The sequence below is a fragment of the Prorops nasuta genome, unplaced genomic scaffold (genome assembly GCF_024137725.1).
Source record: "Prorops nasuta isolate Cenicafe-Biocafe unplaced genomic scaffold, Cenicafe_Pnas_1.2 PNAS00006, whole genome shotgun sequence".
In the NCBI taxonomy this organism is placed as follows: Eukaryota; Metazoa; Arthropoda; class Insecta; order Hymenoptera; family Bethylidae; genus Prorops; species Prorops nasuta.
The window spans coordinates 367,231-394,003 of record NW_027116803.1 but is presented as its reverse complement, the minus strand read 5'-3'; the positions used below and the strand labels follow the sequence as shown (position 1 = coordinate 394,003).

Below are 26,773 nucleotides of genomic sequence, written 5' to 3'. Positions count from 1 at the left end.
GAGAATGCATGGGCCAATAAATAATTATCATTTTACTTGTTTATATTTTATCTACTTTTAAAAGTGCACGAGTTATAGTATCATCAACTTTTGTTTTAGAAATATATTATTGAAAATAAATATTGCCAAAGAAAAAGGAAATATGGTTTAGAATGAGGATGAAGATTAGTTCCTAATTAAATGTACAGGGATTAAAGATTAATGAAAACTCTACTTACGATAATTACTTCACGACCGGCGAATAATCCTATGTGGTTGTAAAAGCTCTACAATTGTATTCGATCATCGAAATTATTTATCCTTCGCAACACACTTTTCGGTCTTTAATTTTTTTCACTAAAGGTTCAAAAGAAGAATTAGAAATACATGAAATATCCCTGACATTCTTCTTGAAATTCAACATTTGTCGTCTGCTAGAAAATGTACAGATACACATGTGCTGAAAATTATTGGTTATTTCCAGGTTATTTTTATGGTGTGACCGGTGTGGCTACGACTGGACGAGACTAAAGTGACTAGACTAGAACTAGAGACATAATAGGGTGGTTACATAGCTAGTGATTAGAAACTGGACATTCTTCATCAAAGAAGTATTTAGCGACATCTGTTGATAGATTGCATAAGTTTTGATTAAGTTGTTACTTATTTTATTTCTTACGACTTACTAGTTCTTTTCTTACCCCATTCTCGAAATAAGTCAATCCGTATATATTTTTATCATTTTGTGATGATTATATGAACATTCTTAATAAGTTTTAACTTTCCTCCGTAAAATTCTGATATTCTTATATTCGTAGAACGTACATATTTCCAAATTGGAAACATTCACGAGGCATGACTTAATATGAAAATAGCCTGAAGGGATCGGCTTGGTTTACTTGAAAGCAGCCTTTGCCCGATCACATATTACCCCATATTGGCTTTATTACTTATTATTCATTGGTAATATTGGTATGTTTTTTATTGCTTTCCACACACAGTATATTTTTCTTAACTACTAGAAGAAACAAGTAGGAAGTACAAACTTTTGAAAGTGTAATTAATAGCTAGCTATCTTGTCAAACGTAAGCTGTAATTTTGTATTCGAGCATGAAATAAAATTTCATATATTTATTAAAATACAATAACAGTAGTCAAATGAAAATATAACGATTGATAATTTCTGTCAACTATTTTGTGCGGAAATTGTAACGTTTATGACAATAAAACATTTGTTTATTTCTTTTCAATATTTAAAATATTTTTCAGAAGAAGCTGTTATGGAAATGGTGATGACAAGTCTACAACAGCAACGGCATATAACGGAGCAATTGCGCCGCGAAGCTGCTATAAAACGTATAATGGTTAGTAAAGCCATTGAGGATATAATGAAATATATCACTGAACATGAACAAGAAGACTGCCTACTTGTTGGGTTTTCATCACAAAAGTCAAATCCTTTTCGTGAAAAAAGCTCCTGCCTTGTTCTCTAAAATTTCATGCCTTAATTCAATGTGAATCATTATTAATCTATTTATAACTATGAATTATTTATCTTTAGTTTGTATTTGAAATGACTTTAATTTATGAAAGTTTTATGGCCCCTAACCAATAATTTTTTCCTTTCTTTCAATCAGTATAATTTTATATATTAAAAATTTCTTTTTTTCAAGTCTATATATATACATTATATGATAATACTGAGACAATGCCTTATAAATTATACTCGAGAGGAAACAGTTTATTTTATTGTATGGATATATATTTTATATTAAAAACAAATGAAATGTGTAATGTAAAAGTAATTCAGTCTCTAACAATGTTAAAAACAGCAAACTCATACTATTTTTCTACTAACCTATTTTGTACAAATTAAAGTAATCTGAATAAAGTGTTAAATAAGTTTTATTATATTGAATTATTTCAGAAATTTTTTATTGTAATCACATAAAACTAGGAACATATACATCAGTGTTTATAGATTGATTTTTTATTCAAGATTTTTTTTACATTTTGAATATAGCATCAGTGGTTATTTTTATCAAAACTATGAAGAATTATTAAGAGTTAATAATACAGTATTTGTGGAAAATATTAAGAAAATGCAATTTAAATATTTAAATCTGCCATTTTAAATGCCAATATAAATAAATTAAATTGTATGTGCCAAATTTTTTTAAAGTTACACAATTAAAGTATTCAATCGTCTTCATCGCGAACACCACCAGCTGGTGGTTTAGGGCCTCCAGCTCGTTTAGCCATGATAATTTGGTCAACTTTTAAAATGGTACATGCAGCGCCCACGGCATATTTTAAGGCCCATTCCTTGGTAAGGTATAAATCTAAAATTCCAGCTTGAAGGGCATCAACCACCACTGAACCTTCTCCCTAAATACAAAAAAAAAATAAAGTAAAATTACGTAGTTAATTAGTTCAAGGAAATTATATTGATTGTAGGAGTCTTATACTTACATTAATGTCAAATCCATAAGTTTTTTTGCCTTCCTTATGCGCTGCATAAAGTTTGGATAACAACTCAGATGCACGATTTCCGCTATTTTCTGCTAGGGTTTTTGGAAAAACTTCTAATGCAGTTGCGAATTTTTGCGCTGCATATTGCTCAAGACCAGGCAAAGTATCGGCGTACTGTGTAAGCTGAGCAGCTAACTCAACTTCTGTGGCTCCTGCTCCAGGAACAAAGCGACCATCCCTGGTGATACCTTTGAATGTATTTACACCATCGTCGATAGCACGCTCGATGTCGTCCATATAATTATCTGTAGATCCACGAACGATCACTGTACTGACACGACTATCGCGTCCATCCAATCGAAAGACAACGACAATTGTATCTCCCAATTCATCAATGTATACAGAGTCAGCAAAACCTAACTCCTCTGAAGTTGGAGGAGTCTAATAATCAATTTAAAATATTAGAAAGAAAAATTTATCAAATTTTTTTTAAACGAGTAAAAGATTGATCTGTTTACCAATTTTGAAAGTGCAGTTGCACCAACTGTTTTACATAGGCGTCTGACATCAAATTTACTCGGTATACGAACCGCCATTAAATTATATTTGTTCATATAATGTAAAGCCATATCTCCAAATTTTCCTCCAGAAACTACTACATTAGCACCACTATCTGCAATAGCTTTTATTTGGGATTCTAAAAGAGACTCTTCTCCACGCGAAAATTTCATTAATTCATCAGCTGACTTTATCAGTACAGTTCCTTTTGTTTCTGTCTGAACAATATCAACTGCACATGTATAAACTGCAATCTTAGCATTATTTGATTTAGTTACATCTCCTTCAACTTGTCTCTTAAACACCATTCCTTGAACTACTTGAGAGCCAGCTAATCCACCACCAAGAATTTTACAAACACGAACATTATCAACATTGAAAGTAGTTTTTTCTGGCAAAATTGATATACAAGCTTGGCTAACAAAATCAGTAAGCATATCTTCATTTCCATATTGCTTGCTCATTATGGAAGTTTTAATACCAGTTCTAACTTGTTCAATATTACGATAATCTTTCACTTCATGAACAACAAGCATTGATAATATCTCCAGAGCTTTTTCCAAGGAAGCTTCATAGCCTTCTACAATTTCTGAAGTGGTTATCCCCTAAAAAAAAAATAATGTATGAAAATCACTATTGTTTTAACTGAAAACTGTATTCATATTGCAAACTAAAGGGTTTACCAAACGAAGAAGTTCTTCAGCAGCTTCAAGTAAAGCACCAGCAAAAATTATAACAAAATTAGTTCCATCCCCTACTTCAGCCTCTTGCATTTTAGATGCTAAGACTATTAATTTGGCAGCTGGGTGTTCTACTTCCAACTCATTGATAATTGTTGCTGCATCATTTGTAACAAAAAGTTTTTCGATGTGATTGATAACCATCTTGTTCATACCGTTTGGCCCATATGCAGTACGTACAGTTTGTGCAAATTGTTTGCATGCTGTAATATTTCTGTATACAGCTTCTTCTAACCCAGAAAAGTACTAAAAATTAAACAAAATTGTTACAATTTAAAGTGTTTTAGTATTATTGAGCTTACTATTTTAAGTGTCAAGGAAGAATTTGAATGAAAAATTTTCTATGAACTATTTGATATTAATGAAGTACAATAGTAACAAATATTGTTTTATTAACAAGTAATTTTCAGTTGTGAGCAATATATGCCCATAAAAGGAAACATCAAATTCGGTAAGAAAATAAATTGATGGTGGATCAAATCCATTTTTGGAGTAATTCCACATGTAAATGTGATGAAAAACACATAAACTATACTCACGCGTGCCCCATCTTTTAGCATTTGCGCTACTCCAGGTGCTTTTGGTACGTGTAATGCCATTTTTGCCGGTAATAAGAAGATTCAGTTTTTCACGTGCAACTATCTATCGTGTAAAAACCGTAAAGACAACCGATGATACATACACACCAAATGCTCCAATCCCAATGAAGGCGGTACAGAACACACTTCACAAATTCTCGGTCCAGAACACAGATACACAAGTTGTGCTTTAACAGCAATTAACCATATGTGATTGGTCGAAATTCTATGGTACTGCGTTCTGATTGGATATAAGGTAGATTTCTAAATTTTTTTTAATAATCAAAATTTTTCTTGTTAGCCTACGTCGCCTACGACGGGTTTTGCGTGGTTTTGCTGAACGTTTCGATTTGGTTTTAATCGGTTTGATTTATGGAAAGGGAAATAAATGTATTCGAGTCATTATTGTGATCTGATGGGAATTTCGTCCACCCACTCTAGCTACCATGCCTACCAAACGTTCACTATAGGTCTGTTCTTTTTCGCTGTTTGCTGCACTAGTGCAATAAGTTAGAGTGGAGAAAACATATGTTTGTCTTATTTCAACTAATTGCATTAGTTCGATAGTGCAGCGAAAAGAAACAAACGGTATATTACATACAAAGTGCCTGGCACTGGCGTCTGGCAGTGCCTGGTAGTCAAAATGGGGGAAAAAATTCCCATTAGATCACAACACTAGTCAAGCTCGAAGTTACAAATATAAAGAAGAACATAAAGGTCGTTAAGGTGGGTCTTCAATTTCACTTATTTATTATTCACTCGCGCTTTTTGCATCTGAAGATATTTTGCTTGATTTAATAAATCGTTATCTGGAATAAGATTGATGAGAATTATTTAATTTTTTGTGTAGCGCGCCGTATGTTTTGTTCACTGCATTGTGTGGAATTGCGGATTTAGTTTTGGAGGGGCTGTTTTGTCTACACACTACAGGGAGTTGTGCCTCAAGATTTACAATTAATCGGGATGCACCCCAACTTCCCAAAATTCCAAATCCTAATATTTCCAATCTACAGTAGTTGCACAAATTGCAGTCAATAACGGAGCGCGGCCTAAGTAAATATTATTTAGGTTAAATGTTTACGTATGTTTCTATAACTAATTACATTTATAAAAAATGGTTTCGACTCGAGGACCGAAATTTAAATTTTGTGACGGAGAAAAAGTTTTATGCTACGAACCTGATCCCACAAAAGCCAAAGTTTTATATGACTCTAAGGTAAATACAATAAATTTTCTGTCAGAAGTTTGTTTCACATGTAATTCAAGTATTTATCATCTACAGGTATTAGATGTTATTGTCAACAAAGATCAACGAGGCAGAAAAGCAGTAGAATATTTAATTCATTTCCAAGTAAGACCTAAAATCAAGATCATTTAAAATATGCTTCACATTCTACTAAATTTGTTCGAATATTAGGGCTGGAATTCATCATGGGATAGATGTGTAACAGAAGAATACGTATTAAAGGATACAGAAGAGAACAGACAATTGCAAAGGGATTTGGCCCAAAAGGCACAACTACAGCTGTTTGTATTTCTTTTTAAATTATGTGGGATTAAAAAGAATTTATATTTGCTTTATTTATGTTTATATGTTATATTTTATTAATTAGAGGGGCTTATTTATATCGAAGAGAAAGAAAAAAAAGGAGTCACAAATTATTAGATCGCTTAGTAGAATCTGAAAATACAGAGCCAGGACGAAGAGCAAGGAGTGGAGGCAGTCGAGCAACCTCTGCAACTACTGGTTCTTCTGAGGATGGTAGCTCTGGGCAAAATGCTGATTATGATACAGAAGTAATTTTATACATTTTCATAATATTTTGTTTATATATGTAAGAAATATAATAATGTGTTGTAATACAGGAGGTAGCAACTGAAGAAGAAACAGAAAGTAGTTCTGATTATATTGGTGAAACCACTGATGATGAAAACAGTGGGGGTGGAAGTCAATCAGGTGCTAGTATTAAGCCTGGTATTGACCTTGATATTGGAAATACTCTGAAACGGATTTTAGACCAAGACTATGATTTAATCACAAATAAACATAAGGTATACAGTACTAACTTTATTTACACATTGACAGATTAAAAAAGTATTATTCATATAAAGTACTGTTATAGGTATTTTCTATTTGATGGGTCTCGTCACTTTCTTTTCAAAGTCAAGATACCTGAATATTTAAGAAATCAAATTTTACGATTGGCCCCTACTGATATTTTATGATGCTAGATGAAACTGAAATACTTTCAAGGTAATAAAAAAGCGATATTCAAAATCTAAATTTAGTCAAGAAGAATTTGCTTTTAACTTTTTGTATAGATTAAACTTTTTTTTTCCAAATACAAATTTCTCTTCACTTTGCGGAGAAAGCAACGAGTGCCCGTGCACGTAATTGACCTAATTTGATTATTATATAAAATTCTCCGTATTCCAGTTAGCTGTTTTACCTGCACAGCCTACTGTATTAAGTATTTTAGAGTCATGGGTGCAACATTTTACAACTACACAATTCACAAACATTCCTGAAAAACCACCTCGCAACAAAAACAACAGTACCTTAGAAAAGACAATAAATGAAGTCAATATATGTAGGGAAGTTGCTGATGGTTTACGTATATATTTTGATTTTACATTGCACGATTTGTTGCTTTACAATCAAGAGAAAGAACAATACAGTAGTGTTAAGACTTCTCTATTATACGCGGAGCAAAATAAATTAATTAAAGAGGAATTAAATGAGTATGTATATTGAACTTGAAATTCTATAATACTAACTTATTTTAAGTAATATTCAATATTTTCTTTACATTTGATGACAAATATTTATCTATTCAGAAATACAGATATTGCAATAAAGGAAGAGTATACGGAAGATACAGAATATTCCCATTTACCGCCGTTTCCAGAACAAGAAATGGAAATTGAGAGCTCTTCTAAATCGTTTACTAATTCTAATAAGCGTAGATTACGTTCGTGTAGAGTTAGCTCTGTAGAAGACTCCAGGCAATTACGATCTTACGAAGATACTAAGCAGGATTTGGGTAATCTATCAAGGTATTAATCCTTATTTGCAAACAATAAGTTTAAAAAATGTAATTAAGAAATCATAGGCTTAATAGTATGTTTATTTGAACAGTATTGCAAGTACAAGTTCCCGTTGCTCTAGTCCTAGAGGCATAGCATTAAGAATGCCTGTTGTAGCATCTGCTCAAATAGCTGCTATATTACAACAGTCTAATAAATGGAGACTTGTACCAGATTCTGTGAAATCAATTAATCCACCAAATCCATCAAGTATTTATGGAGCTGTACACTTAACACGATTGTTTGGTATGTTTTATAAGCTTCTAACTTTAAATTTAATTGTTAATCTTATCTTTCTTTTATAAATATTAGTGAAATTACCAGACTTATTACAATCTATGGATATTCCTAACAAAAAGCTAAAGGTACTTATGAAATATTTGGACATGTTTTTAAGGTAATTTAATTTAATACAAAAGATAATAAGATTATTATTAACCAAAATAATATAGCAACATAAATAAATTTGATTACAGCTATTTAGAAATGCACAGGGAATGGTTTGGTGAACAATTTTATACACAACAGGACATTCATTTGATGCAAGAGGAGATGATTTGATAATATTTATTTAATATTATTTTCTCTATTTTTTTTTTGTAAAAACTAATAAGTATTACAATTTTTAATTTTAATTGTATAATGTATATCAAAGTATTTGAATAAAGCTATTCAGGATTCTAACTATTTTATAAAAAAAAATCGTTTTATTAATTACTAAAAAAAAAAAAATAGAAATTGAGATTGTTTCATTTTCTAAAATACAAAATAAATAATAAAAATGAGAATTTATCCCAGTTATGCAAGAGATTCAACAATGTTATCCACTGAGCCCATCGCGTATAGACAGAGGGGGAGAGAATGCACCAGTGCTCACTGTTCAAACACAGATGCACAAGATATGTATAGTAAGAGAGAGTAAGTGTAGTGGTTAGCTTGGAGTGAGTTGGTGATGTGGTATATAGTACTATATACGTGGGACAATCGGTCGGTAAAGGCGGCAAAGAAACACATTTTTCCCACACGACGCAACAAGGCGAGTCAAGGACGTGAAAAGCGTCGTTAAAACACAACATCAAGAATTTGTCATCTTCAGTTAAAGGAGTACCGGTCTTATATTTGACACGTAAGTACGGATTTACCGGTAAATAAGTAATAAATGCAAACTGTGAGGGAGTAGGCGATAGTAGCTTATTCCATTAAAGTGTGTACTGCCATGGAACGACGCTTTTCTATAATTTTTTGAATTTTCTTTGCTTACATCGTTTATTCCATTCTTAAACGTTCAATGAGAAAGCTTGGGAAGAGTCGGTTTCCGATAAAATTTATTGACAAAACGTAGCGTTTCAGTAGAAATTCTGTAGTTATCGACCAAGAGCTTCGATTTCGCCTAGGTGAACGCATTTACCGAAACTGTTGCTTCTCTCTTACCTATACATACGTAAACAGTGTCTCGTCAGAATCTCGGTCTCACGTACTCTCACAATCATAATTATTTCCAGTTTGAATGCTCTTATCTCTGGAGTACTCTCTTTCTTCGTGTAAATATTTTGCTGGGGCAGAATAAAACGAGCAGTGCACAGTTGTACATATACAGTCATTCACGAAAATATTGGAAACAGTTTTCTCAGAGATTCCTGAATTAAATTTGGATCTTATTCGTAAATTAATATTGTTGTTCAATACTGTATGTCTTAATTATGCAGGATTTTTCAAAAACTTCGTTTATTCCAATTTCTTCTCAGAGGCATAAGCATAATAAATAATATATAGCTCACAGAAGAGTTTTGCCAATGACTGTACGTGTATAGTATAAAAGGCATCTATACGTTACGGCTGCCGTAGGTAGGATGTAAAGAAAGTAACGGAGCTTTTAACTCCGTGCAGTAAGGTGGATATACGAGTTTTTTCAACTGTCACCGACTATTTTCAGTCAAGATGATTTCATGGAACTATGCACGATGACATAAAATCATTCGTATTGCGCGATGCTCGCGTAACGCAGCATAATTTTGGAAATAGTTTTAGTGTCGACCTTGGGGGTCGTGGCGTGTTGCTGGCTTCTCGTATGACCACCCCTTATCTGACATATAACGCAAACGCTTTTACGCCTCTTACGCCTTGTACAGCTGCTAATCGACCCAACCGTGATTTTATTTAAATCTTTTTTGTCACCATTCTTATATTAAAATTCACCCTATGACATTTTGTCCTTTTCATTCGAGTCAATTATAATTTATATCACTAAATTTTCATTCCTTTTAAAGAATAAAGACTTATTCACTTTTGTGCGTTTTTAGGTCAATCTGGAATAAATAGCAGCCATGGATCAAGGTTTCCCAGGTCAGCACACGACGACGACGACGGTCACCACGACGACCACGACCACTCAACCTAATATTAGATTTGATCCGTCTTACATCCGAACGCTGCCTGGTATTCTCAAAGTCGTACAAATTGCAAGTGTTATATTTAATTAGATAATAATTTTCAAGAAAGAGCTGTGTGACTGATTGATCTAAATAAGATCCTTTTTTCAGACTCTGAACCTCATAGGATTCATTTGCATCACGTGCTCGTACGTTTCTAATACCAGCAGCCGTGGAGGATGGTTCAACACTGTAGCAATGGGTGGCTTTTGGTTCACAGGAATCGTTCTGGTCCTGTACTTGTTCCACATCGTCGAAAAGTTTTCGAGAATTCCATGGCTGAAAATTGTACGTGAACACCCTCTCTACTCTGTTCCAACGAGCCACCTAATCGTCTCAGTTTCCTCATAATTATCTCCCTTTTACGATCACTCATCGTAATACCGTATCAGTACTTCGCAATATGACGTAAAACGAGTGAAAGCTCGTTGAGAAAGTCGCATTGCGTTGAAATGTTTTCACGAGTTTTTTTCACAAAAGCCTGGACACTCGCGTGTCTATTATTAATTATGTAAAGTACACTGGCGAACGAGGCTCTGGTATAATTTTCTCTTATGTTTTAGGAGTTTGTGTTTTGCTCAATATGGACCGTATTCTACTTACTTGCCGCGTCATTGGCGGCTGACCATACAAAATACTCTGAAGCATTCGGAGTAGCCGCGGTAATACATTTTTCGCGTTATATCTTAAACTGATTATCATGGCTGTGTTAATTAAAGTAATTTGCTGCTTTCAGTTCTTCGGATTTTGCGCAATGATCGCTTACGGATACGACGCTTGGCTGAAGTTCAACGCGGCAAGAAGCGGCGCTCTGGCGCAGGGTCAGCACACTCCTAAACAAGTGTCGACGGTGACAAGCCCGGCGTACTAATTCTCTACCAAGCTGCGGCGATAATGGGCTTTTTAATAATATTTCATTTTAAGGCGCGTTAAATAACAGCTGACTGTACAACCCGATTGCATGCCGAGTTACGCAGATACGCGCATAAAGCGCTTAAACTCTATAATTAACGTAACTTAAACTGTACACTCTATGCGTTTCATGCGTAATTCCGAATGCATTGGAATAGCCAAGAGAATGACCAATAGCGCCACCTATAATTTCGCGTTTTTTACTTTGCATTTCTATCGTTATAGGAATTACTCAATAATCATGCCTTGTGCGCATTGGCTAATTTGATGCTTCATAAGATTATAAAGCAGCCGATGGTAATTGATATTAATCCAATGATATTGTCTCGTTAACACTTTACGTACCGACGTTATTTCTAAAAACTTCCTCTGGTATCGAGCGACCTTAAAAACTAACCAAATATATATAGTTAAAAAACCACATTAGCATGAAAAATCCAAAGAAAGTAACTTTCCTTTATCATTATCCAAACCAGTTGGAAATTGTAATACTGTTTAACAGCTTTGCATAGAATTGTGCTTACGGTACGTAATGTGTTCATATTTTGTAAGATTAGCCGTAACGAGTTAAAATGTTACGGCTGCACTATTTATTATTAACTATTAACATAATACGATGTTATGTACCGAGCAATATTATAGCCGGTACAATTCGATTCGCAATAATACAGAATCGTGTACGTTCAAGTTTTGAGAGGGATCAATATATAGCAGTGACATATCTCAAAAAGTGCTATGGACTGTTAGGTGGCAGTACTTGGCAATGTTTACCGTTGATAGAGAAAATCGATGTTCTCGCCGGACGCACTCGTAAAGAAGAATCGAAGAATTTCCCGCATTAACTTATACCTACTACACATACCAAGATAAAATGTTTAAATAATGATGTTATCATAATATTGCGTATATACTATATATGAATACACAACGATACACTGCAAATAGTTACGCTTCATCCATTTCGCTATTGTGTGCGAGATGCTTTTAATATTTTTGTTACCTTTATTCGATGGATTCGTACCGAGTACAGGATACACATGGTATGCATATTCATACATGTATGATATCGTTTATGCGTATATATTTGTATATGTACATGAAGAATTGCGAAAGTTCACAATATATGTATAACTTATAAGTTTAAACGTTAAAGTAACAAATGCGGTGTGCGCGCATGACGCATAATAATGGCGAACAACGAAATAAAAACTGAAATTGAACGTGACTCGTCTCGAATTTCTCAATTTAGTCACATAGTACACGCGTTTTTATCAACGTACAAAAACAGACAAGAGCTCGTATCGCGAGTATTATAGATTCGAGACGAAATGTAATGAGGACTAATGAGAGAGGTTTCGTGCAGCGGCCAATCAAGAGACAGAGCAGTGCCTCGACGCTTGTATAACGTTTATAGTCGTGGACGACGCGACTGTTTCTTGCCCATGCTCGATAGATCTATGCTCCTCCCATTGGGAAGGACCAATTTGTTCTCTTGATAATCCACGAATCCGTTCTCCTCGTCCAGCTGACGATCCTCCTCGTCGCACTTTATGCCAGTTTCGTAGGTATATTCGCGACGTACACCGTCTGGGTCAACGTATCCATATTTCCCCCTTGTAATGCAATCGATACCAATTACCTCTTCCTTGTAAGAGCCATCGTCGTTCTCGAATCCCCACGCAATCGAACCATCAGGGTTCTCCTCCCTGTATCTCTTTATACTCTGTAACAAAAACTCATGAGTTATATGTTTCCAGGTAAACATGAAATATCGAGGATTTGTCCCCTCACCTGTGCAACTGGCTTCTTCCCACGAGTATCGTAAGCCTTGTACGATTTGGCTGGTGGCTTGATGGATTGTTTCGAGGTATCATCGATGAACTGCTTCCTCGTTTTCACTGGCTTCGTTGGAGGTGGCACCGAACCTCGTTGGATCGGCTGGGGCAGCGAAGATCCTGCGTACGCCCTGTGGTACTGGAGTGGCTGTTGCTGAGCGTGACCCTGAAGCGTCTGCAGTGGTCCCGGACCGAAGCTTATCGGTGGTCTCGTGACTGGACCTCCGAACTGCGAAAATCATGGAGCGTTTTCAAGAATATTCCCCTGCGTTTCGCAATATCTTTTATTTATAAGGCGTTGATAGGATCGATGAATGGAGCGTGGGTTATAATCGTGCTATTGTATAGTTTAGAGAGGATTTATAATACCTGAGTGGATGGGCCATGGCGCAACTGTGGAAGCGTTTCCTCGACCACGTCCTCCTCCTTTTCCTCAGTCTCCGGGCTGCTGTTACTACCGTGCTCCTGACGATGATCGTGACGATCCTCTTCTTTTTCAACGCTCGTTTCCTCCTCAAACTCCTCGCTCCTCTCCGTCACAGGTTTCACCTGCTGCGAGAATATAGCTCCACTTTGAGGAATCGGTGGTCGAATTGGTCGAGGTAACGAGAAAACTAGTGGCTGGCTCGAGCCTTCATCACTGATCGTCTTGGATCTGAATGAAAACTCTCTCGTGCATGAATAACAATAATTATAACTATTCTGGAAAGAGAACTCCACTTTCCAGCACGCATTCGCTTACCTGTAAGTTATGGCTGGAAGCCGCCTGGCACGGTTTCCCAGCACGGATTGTAGTGCGGAATTTTTCGGAAATTTCTGATACCGCACGGCTCGCAATGGTCCCGGCAAGTTTCCTTTTTGACCGGTGCTTGCGTCGCCGTCGGAATATTGGGCCGCCGCTAATCCGGCGACAAACGCCAAAACCTGCGAGCAATTTAATCGAGCCGCTCTAAATTCTCAAATGCTCGTGATCTCGATAGCAAAAAGCATCGCTTGCTCTCTGGCCAGCACCGATCTCGATTTCCCCTTACAATAAGAGCGAAATTAACTCTGCGCGAAATAGGCGCAAATAATTGAGCGGCTAAGAACTTTCATTCTTCACCTAGATTTTTATTAATGAGCGAGTGATGGATATTGACTATATCCAATTACTAATTGGGTTAACCCGTTAACCAAGCGACCAGTCAAATCGTATTAGTCATGCTTCGAGTAATCCTTCCTCTGCCTACGATTAGCGAATAATTGTATTATCTCATTTTTGTACATCTGCTCGTTTGTCGGATAGCGATTGATAATTTTATCTAGGACCCACCGCGTCTCCTCGTATGATACAAAGTTTAACGCAATTACGTGGGCTTTATTAGCGGACAGGTAAATGTCAACCGATTAAACGTTACACGCGTATTACGTACCAGTCGTGAAAAAGACTCGCGATTCAAGTTGAACGGAATCAAATCGCTTTCTCTTTTCTCCGCTTAATGCCAACTTTCCGTGCGTGAGTACGGCAACTCGTTGTTGCTCGGCTTTGCGTAAACCGGTAATGTCCAAGCGATATAAAAATATTGTAAATCACGACATCCCATGGCTAGTCCAATGGGCGTTGAGCGCATTGGCGCGTGTCGTTCTAATCCGAGCGGAAGATAAAGAAACGGGAAAAACTATAACAAGGAGAAAAACTAGCGAGAAACTAAATAAATAAAATAGAGAGAGAGAGAAAGAGAGAGAAAAGTGAAGAAAGCAATGGGAGAATCGAAAGAGTGTCGATTTCGCGTTGCGCAACCACGCTTGTAAGCATGTTATCCTAAAAAAATAACCGACATTACGTACGGAGCCATTAATATGCGCAACTCGAGCGATAAACTCGATATTGGAAGACAATAATTGTGCGAAGCTTGAAACGCTCGTAAAACTATGATTGGTCGTTGCTACCATCTTTCACTGGAATTTTTAAACTGAAAGATATTGGAACTGAATTTTTGATAGTAGCCCAAAGGGGATGAATTTACAAAATTGTTTAAAAACGAGAATTTTGTTAAAATTGTAAGTGCAAGAATGACCAAAAGTACTCACGATTAGCGCCAAGTTCATTTTGTTAGCGCGATGCTCCTGTTTGATTAGTGGTCCTATACACGAAGGATTTATCGATTTAAGATGACTATGATCCTATGAAACTGGGGGAGGGTTCCACTGGGTGTGGTCGGATTGTTGCAGGTACACGGGGCCGTTGTGCGTTACACTAACTCCAGCAGCTCCCCGTCCCCGTCCTCTTATACTTATATCCCCGGTAAATTCCTGTGCTACGAGAACGCAGGCCAACTTTCCACCAGCACCACCGCCAGATACTCTCGGTCAGAATTACATTGTGTTCCGTCTCTTTAACTCGCTATTTTCCTTTACCTTGTCGATCCGGAGCCATCGAACCCTTCGTCCCGACTCTCGTACCATTCTCTCTCCATCTCTCTCAATATCTATTTAAGATCTTCCATCTTTAACCCTCTTTCACCAACTGAAACTTAACTGGAAAATCCCCAATCTCGAAGATTCCCCCCATTTGGACCCTGACACTGCACGTTGATAGTGAATTTATCGAATGTTCTGTTAATTAAGCGTAATCCCGACCAAACTTGTTCCTTGTATACTGTTTAGCCTTCTACGCTGAGTACAGTGTACCTGCAATAATGCTATCAGCGATTGAATCAAGGCTCATTGCACCAGATTGTACTAAAATTTAAAGGAAATTGCAAACGACAAGTAAATGAATGTATCATTACGTTCCAGGAATCTTCTAAACACTTTTTAACGATTTCTTTTTTATTGGCTTACGTAGTTTTAATGTTTAACAAGCGAGAAGATTTTATATGGTACTAATTTTTAATGTTCAACAAAATGAATAACGTAATGCATCAGAACAGGATTGCGGGAGAAGTGCAAGCACAGTTGAGACATAATTGTGGTATATTAATGTTTCATTATATCTCCAAAAATCTTCTATTTGACACCTTATTTATTTTATTGTTTTATGTTGTGCTTCAATGTCTAGAAGAGGACAATTTTTTGTATGGTATTGATATCGAATTAAGATGATAGTGAATCAAGGCATGATTGCTAAAAATCTGTTGTTAGAAATAATTGAACAGTGTTAATAACAAATTTGCCAAATTCTAAAAAAGAAAAGTCGAGATACCAGCATTTAGGAAAATATTTATAAATAGCCTTTATATGTAACATAAACTTTCACCCTATTTTTGTCTTATAAATATTCATTTAAGAGCATTGGCAGTTTAGACAGATACAGTTTACAAAACATAGACAATTTTTACAGTTAAATCTCATTTCACCATAAATTATCAACTTATGACTTTAACTCCGTAGAGAAATAATATTTTGTAATGTCCCAGGGACCTCCCAGACACCTCGTATCGATAAACTTCATTATCCTCCCAGCACCAAAGCTTAAAAAGGGCCGAGTTATTATTTCTCTGACAATTTTTAATGATCCACCGAGTCGTTAACTCAGAGAATTAAAGTAGGATTGCGAAAGAGCTGCATGCGCCGTTGGGGAACAATTGTGGAAAATAGTGTTTCGGTGGCAGAGTGACGCAGGAAAGTTGAAATTGCACGGTACGTCCGTTGCTATACCATTGTCACCATCATTGTTGGTTCTGGGTTGTACATCACCACCACGTCACGATTTGGGACCCAGCTGATTACGATTCTCGCGACAGAGATACATATTTCCCGTGGTTTCACCTTCTTCTGGTTGCACCACTGCAATTATCTCATTTGCCCATCTCGTTCGTACACGTAAACACGGTTATTCTCTTTATCACCCCCCTCCCTCTCTTCCTCCTTTCGAAATTAGATCACAAGCGAGTAAAATTTTGAAGAAAAAAGCGCGGGAAAAATAGTTTCGGATACATTTTGCAATTTCACACGAACAATTACTCGAGGGGGCAAGCTAGACGTTGATACTGATGCGAAAACCGGTTTACTTCAGTAATCTGACTCGATTGGACGCGAGAAAAATGTTGGAGCGAGCATTCGGAAGATATCGTGGGTGTCGATGATTGGAATTTTGTCTGGCGTAAGGTTTAATCGCGCGTGTATCGTTGGAGGAAAAAGGGGGGCGAAGAAGGGTGGGGAGGGGAGGGAGTATCGAAGCAGTGGAAGGAAAATGGCGTTTGTTGAAATCTACGAAGGATATTGCAGGGAGGCCGAGGAATCGCAGGGCGATGCATCGAGAAACTCGTTCCTTACTTTCTTTTGGCTATCGTCGAGGAGACTGGACTGCATTTAAAGCGACTGCCTCTCGAGCCTCGCGGATCCAAGGTCAGTGTCGGGGGGAGCAGCAACTCCCCCCTCCTTCCCCCTTTTTTCACACACAGTCTCGACATTTTAGCAGAGTCGCCGAGCGAATAATCGCAGTTCCTCGCTCTTAACTACAAACTAACTTAAGGTCTACCCGCTGATGGAACCTTCGATCGATACAATTTTTATATTAATTACGAAGCAGGGGAGAGGAGCGGCGACTCGGATGCGAGACGAAAAATGAAAAATTGAAGTAAAAAAAGGGATACCAGACCAGACAGAACAGAGATTGGCTGGACGCGAACGGGTATAGTCAGGTAGGTAGGTAGGTATGTCGATAGGTTTGTAGGTGCCAGGTGGGCAGCTCTCCAGCAGGACTCGACTAACTTCAGCAAGTGTTCGACGAATAAAGCCGAGACTAACCGAACTTTGCCGTTTTGTCGAGGCTGTACCACCTGAAACCGGTTTGCTTTTTCGCGCATATATATATATATATATATATATATATTCCTCCCTATTCGTCCGCTCTTTTTGCAAAACGTTTCGTCCTTATCAAGTGATTTTTATGATCAATCGCTGGCGATTCTTCAGCGAAATAATAGTTCAAGGGGAGTCCTGTCCCAGCTCGTGCACACTCGCAATTCCCCCGCCGTTTCTCCTTCGACGAACGCTTCTAGGCATTCTCGCCCCTTCCTTTTCTACTTCGCGTCTTCTTCTTGTTCTTCTTCTTCCTTTTCTCGCTTCGTTCTTCACCAGAGTGCAGTAACTCGACGCAGTCCTTCACCTGTTGTCGTCCCCGGTTGATTCCCGCGATACTCGCTCGTTTTTAACGCTCCCTGCGCAGTCTTCCCTCGCATTCTTCTCCCATCGAACAGTCACGCGTATACGTACAACCACAACCGACTGACCGTATCTCCAACTGCAAACACCAAACGGATTCCCAGCCGCCAGACTCTGTCCAATTTCGGCCGACCGTACGTTATCGTCAAGGACGTCGCATTCTTCCCTCTCTCTCTCTCTCTCTCTCCCTCACTCCCTCTCTTTTTTCCCTTGTTTTTCTTTTTCTACTTCTTCCTCTTCTTCTTCTTATTCTTAGCCCTCCCCCCGCTCAACCAAGCCAGACCAACTCCTCGGTCTCCCGGTGATCCAAGCTCAGTTGGAATACGCGCGTTCATTCTTTTCAAAACTCGTCTCTCCTCCGCCGAAACAGCGAATTATCGAATTTTCGAAGCCCCCCTATTGCCACGCCAATGAGTGATACGCGATTGGCGAATCGGAAAAGAGGTGAAAGTGATTTTCGAGCAAGGTTTATGGACGACCTGTTGCGAAATAACGCACAGAAACGTGTCTCGATCGATATCTTGCTCAAATTCAGCCCGACGCTTCGATAGTTCGATGGAATCGTGTATAGTTGAGGGAAGAAATCATTCGCCGCTTCCGGAAACGACGCTTAACGAACAGCGACACTCGGTGGTGATCGCGAGTGAGTTTGAAAAGCGTCGGAGGGGAATTTTGCGGATTGAAGTGATAATCGTAGTGGTCCTACTGTCTCGGCAGAGGGAGAGAGAGAAAGAAAGTAGTGGGTGGGAGGGGGAGGGGGCGAGAGAGAGAGAGAGCAAAAGTAGCTAAATTTAGGATGAATTTTTGAACGGATCGTTGATCCGGTTAAGTTTGCTTGAATGAAAGATGCGGGCAGGCGAGGAAATTGGTGTATGGAGGAGCGAGTACAGGTTGAGTATTGGTGGGTGTATAGTTTGCCACCCGGTATATAGCGACGTTGCAGTCTCCCGTGGATCTCGACTTCCTGCGACGACCTTCGCAGTCGACGTCGAGTCGCCCAGTCGTATCTGTTGGATCGTGCAACGCGCTGGGGCGCAGGGAAGATCACTGGCCGCTCTGCAGCAGAGTGCCATGGACGCTGTGGTCACTGGTCGCCACCGGCAACCGCCAGACAACGCTCGGCCGTCCAAGTGTAACTTTCCGGCAGACCAAAATTCGCACCAATCAACCCATTCGAGAACTCGCGTCCTCCCACAAATCTCAAGGTCACCACTTCTCCTCCAGCCAGAAACCCTCGCAAATACTTACCTTCCTCGAGTGTTCGATTCTTCTCTAATCACGATATCTTGAGAGTGACAAAGTTTCTCAATAGAGAATAATTCTGAATTCTTTGGTTTGTTCCGCAAGAACGCCGGGTGCAGTGTTGTTCCTTGAAACGTCCTTGATGTAGAGAGCGAAAAAGAAGGCGAGAGATGAGAAGGATGATAATAGAGGTGGTGTTGCTTGAGTGGGAATTACACTTTGTGTTCCGGTCAAGGTCGCGGTCTTTGCGTTCCCTTTTCGGATAAAAGTATAGCCGGTGTCGTGCGGTAAAAAACAGGCATCGATCGAGCCGGAGTGGCACGAGATGTATCGATCGATCGCTCGATCATTCTTTGGCACTTGGCAGCATCGCGATAAATTTTCTAGCGCTGTTGCTAAGCGGCCGCGAGAGAGGCTTGGGAGAGGAAGAAAAATTTGCCGCGTCGAGGCCTGGTAACTCCACCACCGTTGGCGAAATCCAACGGCCAATGGGGTAAGAGTTTCCTACCCTGGGCGCGAAGGACAACCAAAGTCGTTATGCCGCATTGCTCATTATCATTCATTATACCTAGCCTGGTGGATCAAACGTTTCGCACGGTAAGTCCACAATTACCCCTCCCCTCATTTCATTATCGCCACCCCCCCCCCCCACCACTCCACCTTCTTTTTCGTCCCCTCTCCTTAATCCCAAAGCCAATTCCGTTCTTGATCGTGATTCTATACCTCAACGAGCTCGAAGAAATAAAATCAATTGCGAACGTATTATAATAGCCATACAGCCATGACTTTGCTATTTCTGCGACAAATACACGAATACTTACCAAAACTTATTTATTTGTTTCTCATTTCTTCTGCAAAACTTCATTTTCTGTCACCTTCAAATTCCCCCATGCTTACCACGATAATCAGATCATCAAAATTCCATCAATTAGCACTGCAGCGCCGCCTGCACCTCAAAATCTAACCTACATCAAGCGGTAAAATGGACACTTTCGTTTTCATCTCCAGTATTTAAATTCCCTTTATTTCACTGAGAAACTGCTCCGTTTATTGTTCCAGTCGGACAGGTTTTCTTGATTTTTCTAAATCGTAGGTACTTATTACCTATACTATATTGGAATAATTATACAAGAAAGGTAATTGCTTGAAAAGAGAGTGCTTGAGTGGAAAAGCGTTATTAGACGATATAGTTTTTTTTCAACCATATTTCGTAGTTAAGGAACTCGTCGCTGGATGGCGCTACCACGCATGCGTAATGGAGGCTCCCTAGCTTCGCTCTCCGTCTTTCTAGGTATGTTCATATTGTTCATGGTCTAAACTTATTTTATAGAATGGAGCGTGTGATGAATACCACGCCACGCCAGTGTTTAGTAAGCGATCCAACTGATTGTTGTCAACACAGTTATACACTGTCACGTTGCCATCGCTGTCAAAGGAAAGGCACTACCAAGCATGGACAGTGCCTTAGTATTGTTCCTAATTTTCACTTTTGCTAGCCTTGACTCGTGTTTATCATCAAGTAGAACGGTAAGTATCGTAACTGTACGTTTAAGATTCTCATTGTACAAATTATTCTACATATTAAAAAATTTGTAGCTCGTGTTTCCTTTATCATTCATATTATGACAAAGAAGATTCTTGTTACACTGTGTTGTATTGCTTTTATGCATATCGCCATGCGAGTGTCGATTCAACTACTATAGTGTTAAGTGTCATGAACCAGATATATTGTTATGCTTCCTATATAGGTTAACAATTCTTTTCTTTGTTATTGCAATCACTTGCGTGATTACTAATCACAACAATGCTTCAAAGTACGATATGTCATTCTCGAGAAAATCGCGGAATTCCTAAATGTTTTCAGAAACAATAATTCTACCCTGCTAAAACACATGTATTGGTATATTTTCAAAATTGGAGTTTTTTTTATCCTACAAGATTGCAGTACTGGAATTCGATAGATTTAAAGCGATAATGTATATTTATTGTTTCGTAGGCACTGTGTTACAGAGAGATCACTAGGTCCAAAATTGTTTATTTTTTTAAAGTTATTCTTGTATACGACACGAGGTTCTAAACATGGCAGGATACTTGAACAAAAATTTATAGCATTTAAATGCTATCCTGAATAGTATATACTATTACATATGGATTTTTTTTATTTTTCAGTTAAAGTTTTGGAAGAATCCATACTGTGATGAAACATGTGATAAAAATAACATAACCATTGTTTATCTGAGGGCCGATAGCCACAATGATACAGTACACTACCTCTGGGACTTCAGCGTCGGAAAACCCACCGTCCTTATGGCGCTAACTCCCCTCTCCACTCAGCTCAATATAACTTGGGATGACTTTTTAGCAAAAAGATCAAATTCCATCAGTTTCACGGAGAAACCCATATACACATTCGGAGTAGTATTACAAAAGGTTAAAAAAAAGCATATTTGCAGTGTTAGATCGAAATCTACTTTAAAATTCATCAACTTATTTACAGCTAATCGAATTCAATGACGTTAATGATACGGCGATGATCGACCTGAGGAATACAGCAAACATAAATTATTGGGAACCGGAGTTTTTCGATTGGCAGCTAAAATCGTTAAACCAAAAAAATGAGTTTGTCGAGCTACAAATGGAGGGCAGCTCCTACAACGACAGAGCTAGAAGTATCAGCAGATACGGGAATTTAACGCTTTCGGTATCGTATTTCATTGCGCTCACTTTTTCTGCCGTTTCAATGTAGCTTTGTTATCGCATTTTAATTATAACAACAGAAATTCTAGATTGTACCATCGTAGAGACCACGTTGTGCTTGCTGAAATAGTAATGAGGCTTATACACCAGAACCCCTAGACTTTTTATTTCATATGCCAGTACTTTATTCACGATCGATTTAGTTCCCGTGTCGTGCTCTTTCCATAAGTCACGAAGTTGCATCCTTCACCTCTTTTATTTCTCTTTTTTTTTACTTCATTTCCAGCTAAGAGCCTTTTCGTCGGTCGATCGCTCGGATATGACGCCTCACATGCTGCATTCTGAAAATTCTACTCAGGTTGATATCGTCCTTGGCAATATGCAGACCAATGATACCTTTTCCAGTAGCAGGTTTGCAGTTAAGCTGCTTATTGTCGATGGGAGCAATCTCGACGGAGTCATGAAGGCCGACGTGAAGAAGAGGTTGGATGACGAGCATGCACCAGGTATCTTTGAGGTAAATCTACCATCAAGTTGCTTCGCGTGGAAATTTGTAATTACTCGGATCATTGCAATATCCTTGTATCCTTTTGTAGATCGTGGAGGTAAAGACTCAGCCTATCAAAGCTGCCGAGAGAGCTAATAATCTAGGAGGATACATGCGTTGGCGACCAGTCACGTACCTCACGGAGGAGCGAGATATAACGAGCTCTTCGGAAACGTATCACTATCCCATGATAAAGGTTCCGGAGCCCTTGAGTAGCTTTAGAAATACTATGTTGTATTGTTATTACGGTAATCAAACGAATGATCTGCTTGTGGAAGAAATTGTGGTTTCTTTTGGCTCGGAGAATGATGGATTTTACAATAAAGCTAAATATACAACTTGGTAAGACTTTAAACCGCTTTGTAAGAGAGACCATAGTCGAGGGTCACATTCTTTTGTTTTCAGGACATTTATCGTTGGTTACGGTTCACCGCCAGAAGAGAGGCTATCCTATCTAGTCATTATGATTATCTCAATTGGAGTGGGATTACCCCTACTCATTGTACTAGCTGCTGGAGTATACATGTGTGTAAGACGAATACCCAAAAGGGAATCTGGTGCCTATTCGAATCGATGAGCACGCTTTGCCATCGCGACTAGCAGAATATCATCTGACTTTTTAACCAAGCTCGAATTGCTCATGCACCTGAAAATCGTCGAAGGATATGCCCTATACGACAAACGTATTATATATATATATACATTACTAGATGCCTTACGATATTAGGGTGCGCACGATATTTTTTTATACAAAAACTGGCAGCGACTTGCCGAATCAAGCAATTATAGGATTAACGATTATTGTAAATTTCTACACATTGTTAAGAGATTAAAATAAATTAAACCAAACGATCTATGTATAATTGAACAATGGACTATCGAACGCGTTCCGAAACCAGTAAATGGGCTTCCAGCATAAAATCCTCAATATCCTCAGTTTTATTAGCGGTCCAAACTCGAGCGAGGGCTCGTATGTTAAGCTTATGTTGTGTAACCGATCGAATAAATAATGCACGCGTGTGCATATGCGCCAGGAAGGAAGTCGCGGACGAGCTTACTGAACCAACCGCAGGTATGGTCGGATGTTTTCAATGGGGACCGACGTTTTCAGGTTAAGTTAGTAAGAGTGGCGCGGTGTGGTACCGTGATCCTCGACGGGGGTGGAGGGTAAGACGTTCACCAATGGAGGGGCGTGTTTTCATTGATCCATTCGCAGAGTGTGCAGAAGCAAGCCTGACAAGTATTCGCGAAAGATTTGTATAAACTTTCTCCCTTCAGGCTCTGCTAGAATAAAGAAATATCTCAATGTCAAAGAAATAATTCCAGCTCGATATTCCTGGAGAAAATTTCAAGAGAATCGATGGCGCCCGATTAATCAGAGTATGAGATACGGAGGGATACTCGGAGAGTCTAAAATGGTATAGAGGAGGGAGGAGGAAGTAGCGCTCAGATGCGGAAGTCTTATTGCTTTAATATTGCTGAGTAGTGTGAAAGTTGCGGGTCCTATAAAATAGGGGGACGCTTACGCTATGCTTTGGATTGGGGAAGCGCGCGAGAGTGGTGCAGTGCGCATGTTGGCAGGGTTGGAAAATGGTAATGGGGTGGGGTAAGGGTGAAGATGCGGAGGCGGTTGGTGATGATGCTTGTGGGTGGCGTACGGTGCGGGCATGGCGGTGGGGTGAGGCTCTAGTTACACTGGTGTCCGCTGCGCGATAGTGGCGCGTGACGATGCAGTAGAGTCCACGCGTCGGTTTGTCCAGCCGCGACAGCCTCCGGAGAGAGACATCCTTCCGTCGCGCGGAAACAGGGAAGAGGTGTAGTAGCGCGCGCGGTTACGACACAAAACGTTGCTGAAACGCGGATCAGCTGCGTGTGAAAGGTGAACGGAAGAGCGACCGAGGGAATAGAGTAGCGATCTACACTGGTCAACTTAACCTATCTCGAGATCCAAAACACAGTGCTTGTAAATGTTGACAAAAACGGACCCTGAAACGTGTAGGAGGATCGCGATTTCTCGCACATGAAATTTTCTCGTTGGTGAAGATCCAAAGGTGCGTTGGTACCGTATCGGTATAGAGAAGAGAATAGACTGATGAGGGTGGAGAAAAAGCTGCAATCGGGGAAACTTGTCCTCGGCTGAAGCAGCGCGCGTGAGGGTGGGGGTGGGAAGCTTATCGGGGGACACGGAGAATCCGGCCTAGGGAAGAATTGTCTCTCGGTTTTTGAGAAGATTCGAGGTAAACTCGCAGTAATTGCGAAGGTTCAGGAAGAGACGAGAGAAGAACGTCGCGCGCGCAACGCGATCAATTTTCTGCGGCGCGAGTGTTGAACGGCGGCAGGAAAGGCAGAGCGGAGGCAGCGGTGGTGGTGGTAGAGGAGGTAGTAGAGTGGTGGTGGTGGTGGTGGTGGTGGTGAGAGAGTGCGGAGGTCTAGGCAAGGAACGGGGTCTAAGGGGTTAAGGGGAAGGGAACGGAGGAGAACAGCAGAGCAGAGGGGGCCATTTTGTCCAGGAATGACGGCGACCGCGGCGACGACTCCGGCGGCGACGGGGACGGTGGCGGCAACGCGCCTCCGATAACCGGCCGAATAATGTTGTCGCAGAGCAAGTTTTACGCGCTCTTTATTCATTACACTTTCGTATAGCAAGACCTGATCGAGTGTGCGTCTCGGTATAGGGGGTGACCACCACGGTGGGGGCAGAAGAATAGGGGGTGTAAGGAGAGTAGCGGAATTAGAGGAGGATTGCGAGGCCCAGTGGGAGAGGAGGACGAGGCGGGACGAAAGACGACCAAGGTTTATCGAAACGGAAGGCCAGGAGAGAATGCAAAGGAGAGAGAGAGAGAAAGCATAATATCCTTAGACATTTTTTTATCAAAGTGAAGTTCAAGGGAGGAGAGTGTATGTTGGTGTAACTAGGAGCTGTGTGCTGTACAGTGCATCGTTGGCCTTAAAGTGAGATTGGTGCGTGGATATTTGTGCTTTTTGCCAGGCTGCGAGCTCCCCCCTACTCCTCCACCCCCGTAAGTGCCACTGTAAGACGCCCCTACCCTAAGCAATTCCCAGCCTGAAGCGATACCACCCCTCGCCCCTCGACGTCGCAGCGCCTCTTGTCCATCGTCAACCTTCTCCCTGATAGTGCCCTATATCCACGTTCGAACCACGCGACTATACACGCTGAAGAAACGACTCTTCGACACCGTAAGTGTTCTCCAGTCAAATTCATCAAACTCTCGAAATCCCCTCGAAATTGGCCTGGAAATCCTGTTTTCACTACCCAGACCAACCCCCGTTTACTGCTGCTGCTGCTGTTGTTGTTGTTAATCTCTGGCAAAAATCAGCCTATCAACCATTTTATCAGTGATCTTTACCCCTCTTCCCAATCAAAACCAAAGGCGAAAGCTTAAATCTGATCGTGGCCTCTCAGACGTGGCCTAGAAACCCTCGAGCTTTAAAAATGTAAGCTAGGTTGGGTTCTGATCTAATTTTTCTTTCGGCCCCTTTTGCCGTTTTCGATGGGAGGATGTGTAACAGTTCTTTAGGCTAAATTTGCTTCGAGTGTTGCAGAATTGTGTGCAAGGAAATTGTTTTTCGTTGGAATAATAATAATATGGTTCGTAAGCTGATATTCATTCGTTGCACCGTTACGTGCTGGTAGACGAGCAACCTCGATACTGAGGATCGCAAGCCTTGCGTTACACGTAAGAGAGCGTAGTGGTGGCCTATGGAAGCTTGGAAGGTTTTTGTGTCATGGAAAGGGACCGGCTCACGGCTGATCTGAAAAGGGCTGGGTCACTCGGTTACTCAGTCACGAAACTAAAAATAAGCACCCAGCTATTAGACGGTTCAAACAATGGAAACAGTCATCTGTTCTCGCGAGGATTCCATATACGGCTGATGCGAGTCCATGTCGAAGAAAAAATTGTACTCGGTAGGCAAAGGCAATCGGAGTCATAAAACGAGGATCGGAAATTGCCACGAGACGTTCAGGAAATTCTGTGGTTCGCTCAATCTTGGCCAACTGCAACGGCAAAGAGGTTAAAAAGGAGGACAGTTTTATCGGCTTTCTCGGCATCGTGTACCATTAAATAAAACATGAAAATCGTTGGGAGGCAATGGTAGCCAATTTGTGGAATGTTCGATCGTAATTAGGTTACCCTTGCAGGCCGTATAAAGATCTCGTATAAAACCAATTCTACGAAATTTATCTCTAAACAAACGATCGCTGTATTGTACTTGATTTTACCAGCACGATGTCTGCATGGTGCATTAAGAGAAATTGAATAGAAGCGAGGGGAGAGGATCGATTCTACCGACGCGATTAAAGGTATTAATAATTGTTCGCGCCAAGGAAACATTTATGACGGGGCGCCATGAGTAGTCGAGTTTTTCTGTCGATGCACTCCTACGTGCATGAGAGATTCTATAAAACGTTTGGATATATCTATAAAGTTCTCGTTCCTTAATAAATAAATTTACGATCGATATTCCGTAATGTCAAGGGTCGTCAGGGCTAAGCCGATACTGTCCGCGATAAAAGAAGATGTATTCA

General features: G+C 39.7%; 5 protein-coding genes across 7 annotated transcripts; 3 read left to right on the top strand and 2 right to left on the bottom strand.

The window, feature by feature from the left end:
• Positions 1-1,919: 1,919 nt before the first annotated feature.
• On the bottom strand, positions 1,920-4,456 carry CCT8 (chaperonin containing TCP1 subunit 8). The gene is made up of 5 exons (XM_066728135.1): positions 4,289-4,456; positions 3,693-3,995; positions 2,970-3,614; positions 2,452-2,892; positions 1,920-2,367 (listed from the first exon to the last, which is right to left on the bottom strand). Exons 1-5 carry the CDS (start codon positions 4,346-4,348, stop codon positions 2,179-2,181), a joined length of 1,638 nt encoding a protein of 545 aa, XP_066584232.1. The 5' UTR covers positions 4,349-4,456; the 3' UTR covers positions 1,920-2,178.
• Positions 4,457-4,477: 21 nt separating this feature from the next.
• msl-3 (male-specific lethal 3) lies at positions 4,478-8,290 on the top strand. 3 transcript variants are annotated; one of them, XM_066728138.1, is made up of 11 exons: positions 4,478-4,583; positions 5,178-5,543; positions 5,610-5,678; positions 5,745-5,854; positions 5,941-6,124; positions 6,194-6,379; positions 6,765-7,069; positions 7,166-7,384; positions 7,467-7,660; positions 7,727-7,811; positions 7,891-8,290. In XM_066728138.1, the coding sequence occupies exons 2-11, from the start codon at positions 5,442-5,444 to the stop codon at positions 7,973-7,975; spliced, it is 1,539 nt and encodes a 512-aa protein (XP_066584235.1). In that variant the 5' UTR covers positions 4,478-4,583; positions 5,178-5,441; the 3' UTR covers positions 7,976-8,290. The 3 variants fall into 3 exon arrangements, with proteins under 3 accessions (XP_066584235.1, XP_066584234.1, XP_066584233.1); XM_066728137.1 differs by lacking the exon at positions 4,478-4,583 and adding an exon at positions 4,795-5,053; XM_066728136.1 differs by lacking the exon at positions 4,478-4,583 and having other exon boundaries at positions 5,063-5,543.
• A 100-nt stretch (positions 8,291-8,390) lies between these two features.
• Positions 8,391-11,980, top strand: LOC136774068 (CKLF-like MARVEL transmembrane domain-containing protein 4). Its single transcript, XM_066728140.1, has 5 exons — positions 8,391-8,540; positions 9,715-9,873; positions 9,955-10,131; positions 10,407-10,505; positions 10,580-11,980. The coding sequence occupies exons 2-5, from the start codon at positions 9,739-9,741 to the stop codon at positions 10,712-10,714; spliced, it is 546 nt and encodes a 181-aa protein (XP_066584237.1). The 5' UTR covers positions 8,391-8,540; positions 9,715-9,738; the 3' UTR covers positions 10,715-11,980.
• A 126-nt stretch (positions 11,981-12,106) lies between these two features.
• On the bottom strand, positions 12,107-15,786 carry LOC136774067 (uncharacterized). The gene is made up of 5 exons (XM_066728139.1): positions 14,661-15,786; positions 13,333-13,514; positions 12,960-13,245; positions 12,547-12,819; positions 12,107-12,478 (listed from the first exon to the last, which is right to left on the bottom strand). The coding sequence occupies exons 1-5, from the start codon at positions 14,676-14,678 to the stop codon at positions 12,164-12,166; spliced, it is 1,074 nt and encodes a 357-aa protein (XP_066584236.1). The 5' UTR covers positions 14,679-15,786; the 3' UTR covers positions 12,107-12,163.
• Positions 15,787-20,333: 4,547 nt separating this feature from the next.
• LOC136774250 (glycosylated lysosomal membrane protein-like) lies at positions 20,334-23,073 on the top strand. The gene is made up of 6 exons (XM_066728424.1): positions 20,334-20,507; positions 21,150-21,410; positions 21,478-21,681; positions 21,964-22,194; positions 22,274-22,566; positions 22,630-23,073. Exons 1-6 carry the CDS (start codon positions 20,433-20,435, stop codon positions 22,799-22,801), a joined length of 1,236 nt encoding a protein of 411 aa, XP_066584521.1. The 5' UTR covers positions 20,334-20,432; the 3' UTR covers positions 22,802-23,073.
• Positions 23,074-26,773: the final 3,700 nt, after the last annotated feature.

What these genes read in the sequence shown, in the direction of transcription:
- msl-3 (XM_066728138.1), top strand. Translation starts at nt 5,442, where the DNA reads ATGGTTTCGACTCGAGGACCGAAATTTAAATTTTGTGACGGAGAAAAA. An exon ending in CAAAAGGCACAACTACAGCT is followed by an intron (nt 5,855 to 5,940) that starts GTTTGTATTTCT and finishes TTTATTAATTAG; the next exon opens with AGGGGCTTATTTATATCGAA. An exon ending in ATTAAAGAGGAATTAAATGA is followed by an intron (nt 7,070 to 7,165) that starts GTATGTATATTG and finishes TTATCTATTCAG; the next exon opens with AAATACAGATATTGCAATAA.
- LOC136774250 (XM_066728424.1), top strand. Translation starts at nt 20,433, where the DNA reads ATGGACAGTGCCTTAGTATTGTTCCTAATTTTCACTTTTGCTAGCCTT. An exon ending in TCGGAGTAGTATTACAAAAG is followed by an intron (nt 21,411 to 21,477) that starts GTTAAAAAAAAG and finishes ACTTATTTACAG; the next exon opens with CTAATCGAATTCAATGACGT. An exon ending in AAAGCTAAATATACAACTTG is followed by an intron (nt 22,567 to 22,629) that starts GTAAGACTTTAA and finishes TTTTGTTTTCAG; the next exon opens with GACATTTATCGTTGGTTACG.
- LOC136774068 (XM_066728140.1), top strand. Translation starts at nt 9,739, where the DNA reads ATGGATCAAGGTTTCCCAGGTCAGCACACGACGACGACGACGGTCACC. An exon ending in TTCTCAAAGTCGTACAAATT is followed by an intron (nt 9,874 to 9,954) that starts GCAAGTGTTATA and finishes TCCTTTTTTCAG; the next exon opens with ACTCTGAACCTCATAGGATT. An exon ending in AAGCATTCGGAGTAGCCGCG is followed by an intron (nt 10,506 to 10,579) that starts GTAATACATTTT and finishes TGCTGCTTTCAG; the next exon opens with TTCTTCGGATTTTGCGCAAT.
- CCT8 (XM_066728135.1), bottom strand. Translation starts at nt 4,348, where the DNA reads ATGGCATTACACGTACCAAAAGCACCTGGAGTAGCGCAAATGCTAAAA. An exon ending in TGCTAAAAGATGGGGCACGC is followed by an intron (nt 3,996 to 4,288) that starts GTGAGTATAGTT and finishes TTTAATTTTTAG; the next exon opens with TACTTTTCTGGGTTAGAAGA. An exon ending in CAACTGCACTTTCAAAATTG is followed by an intron (nt 2,893 to 2,969) that starts GTAAACAGATCA and finishes ATTGATTATTAG; the next exon opens with ACTCCTCCAACTTCAGAGGA.
- LOC136774067 (XM_066728139.1), bottom strand. An exon ending in CTTCCAGCCATAACTTACAG is followed by an intron (nt 13,246 to 13,332) that starts GTAAGCGAATGC and finishes GTTTTCATTCAG; the next exon opens with ATCCAAGACGATCAGTGATG. An exon ending in GGAAGAAGCCAGTTGCACAG is followed by an intron (nt 12,479 to 12,546) that starts GTGAGGGGACAA and finishes TTTTTGTTACAG; the next exon opens with AGTATAAAGAGATACAGGGA.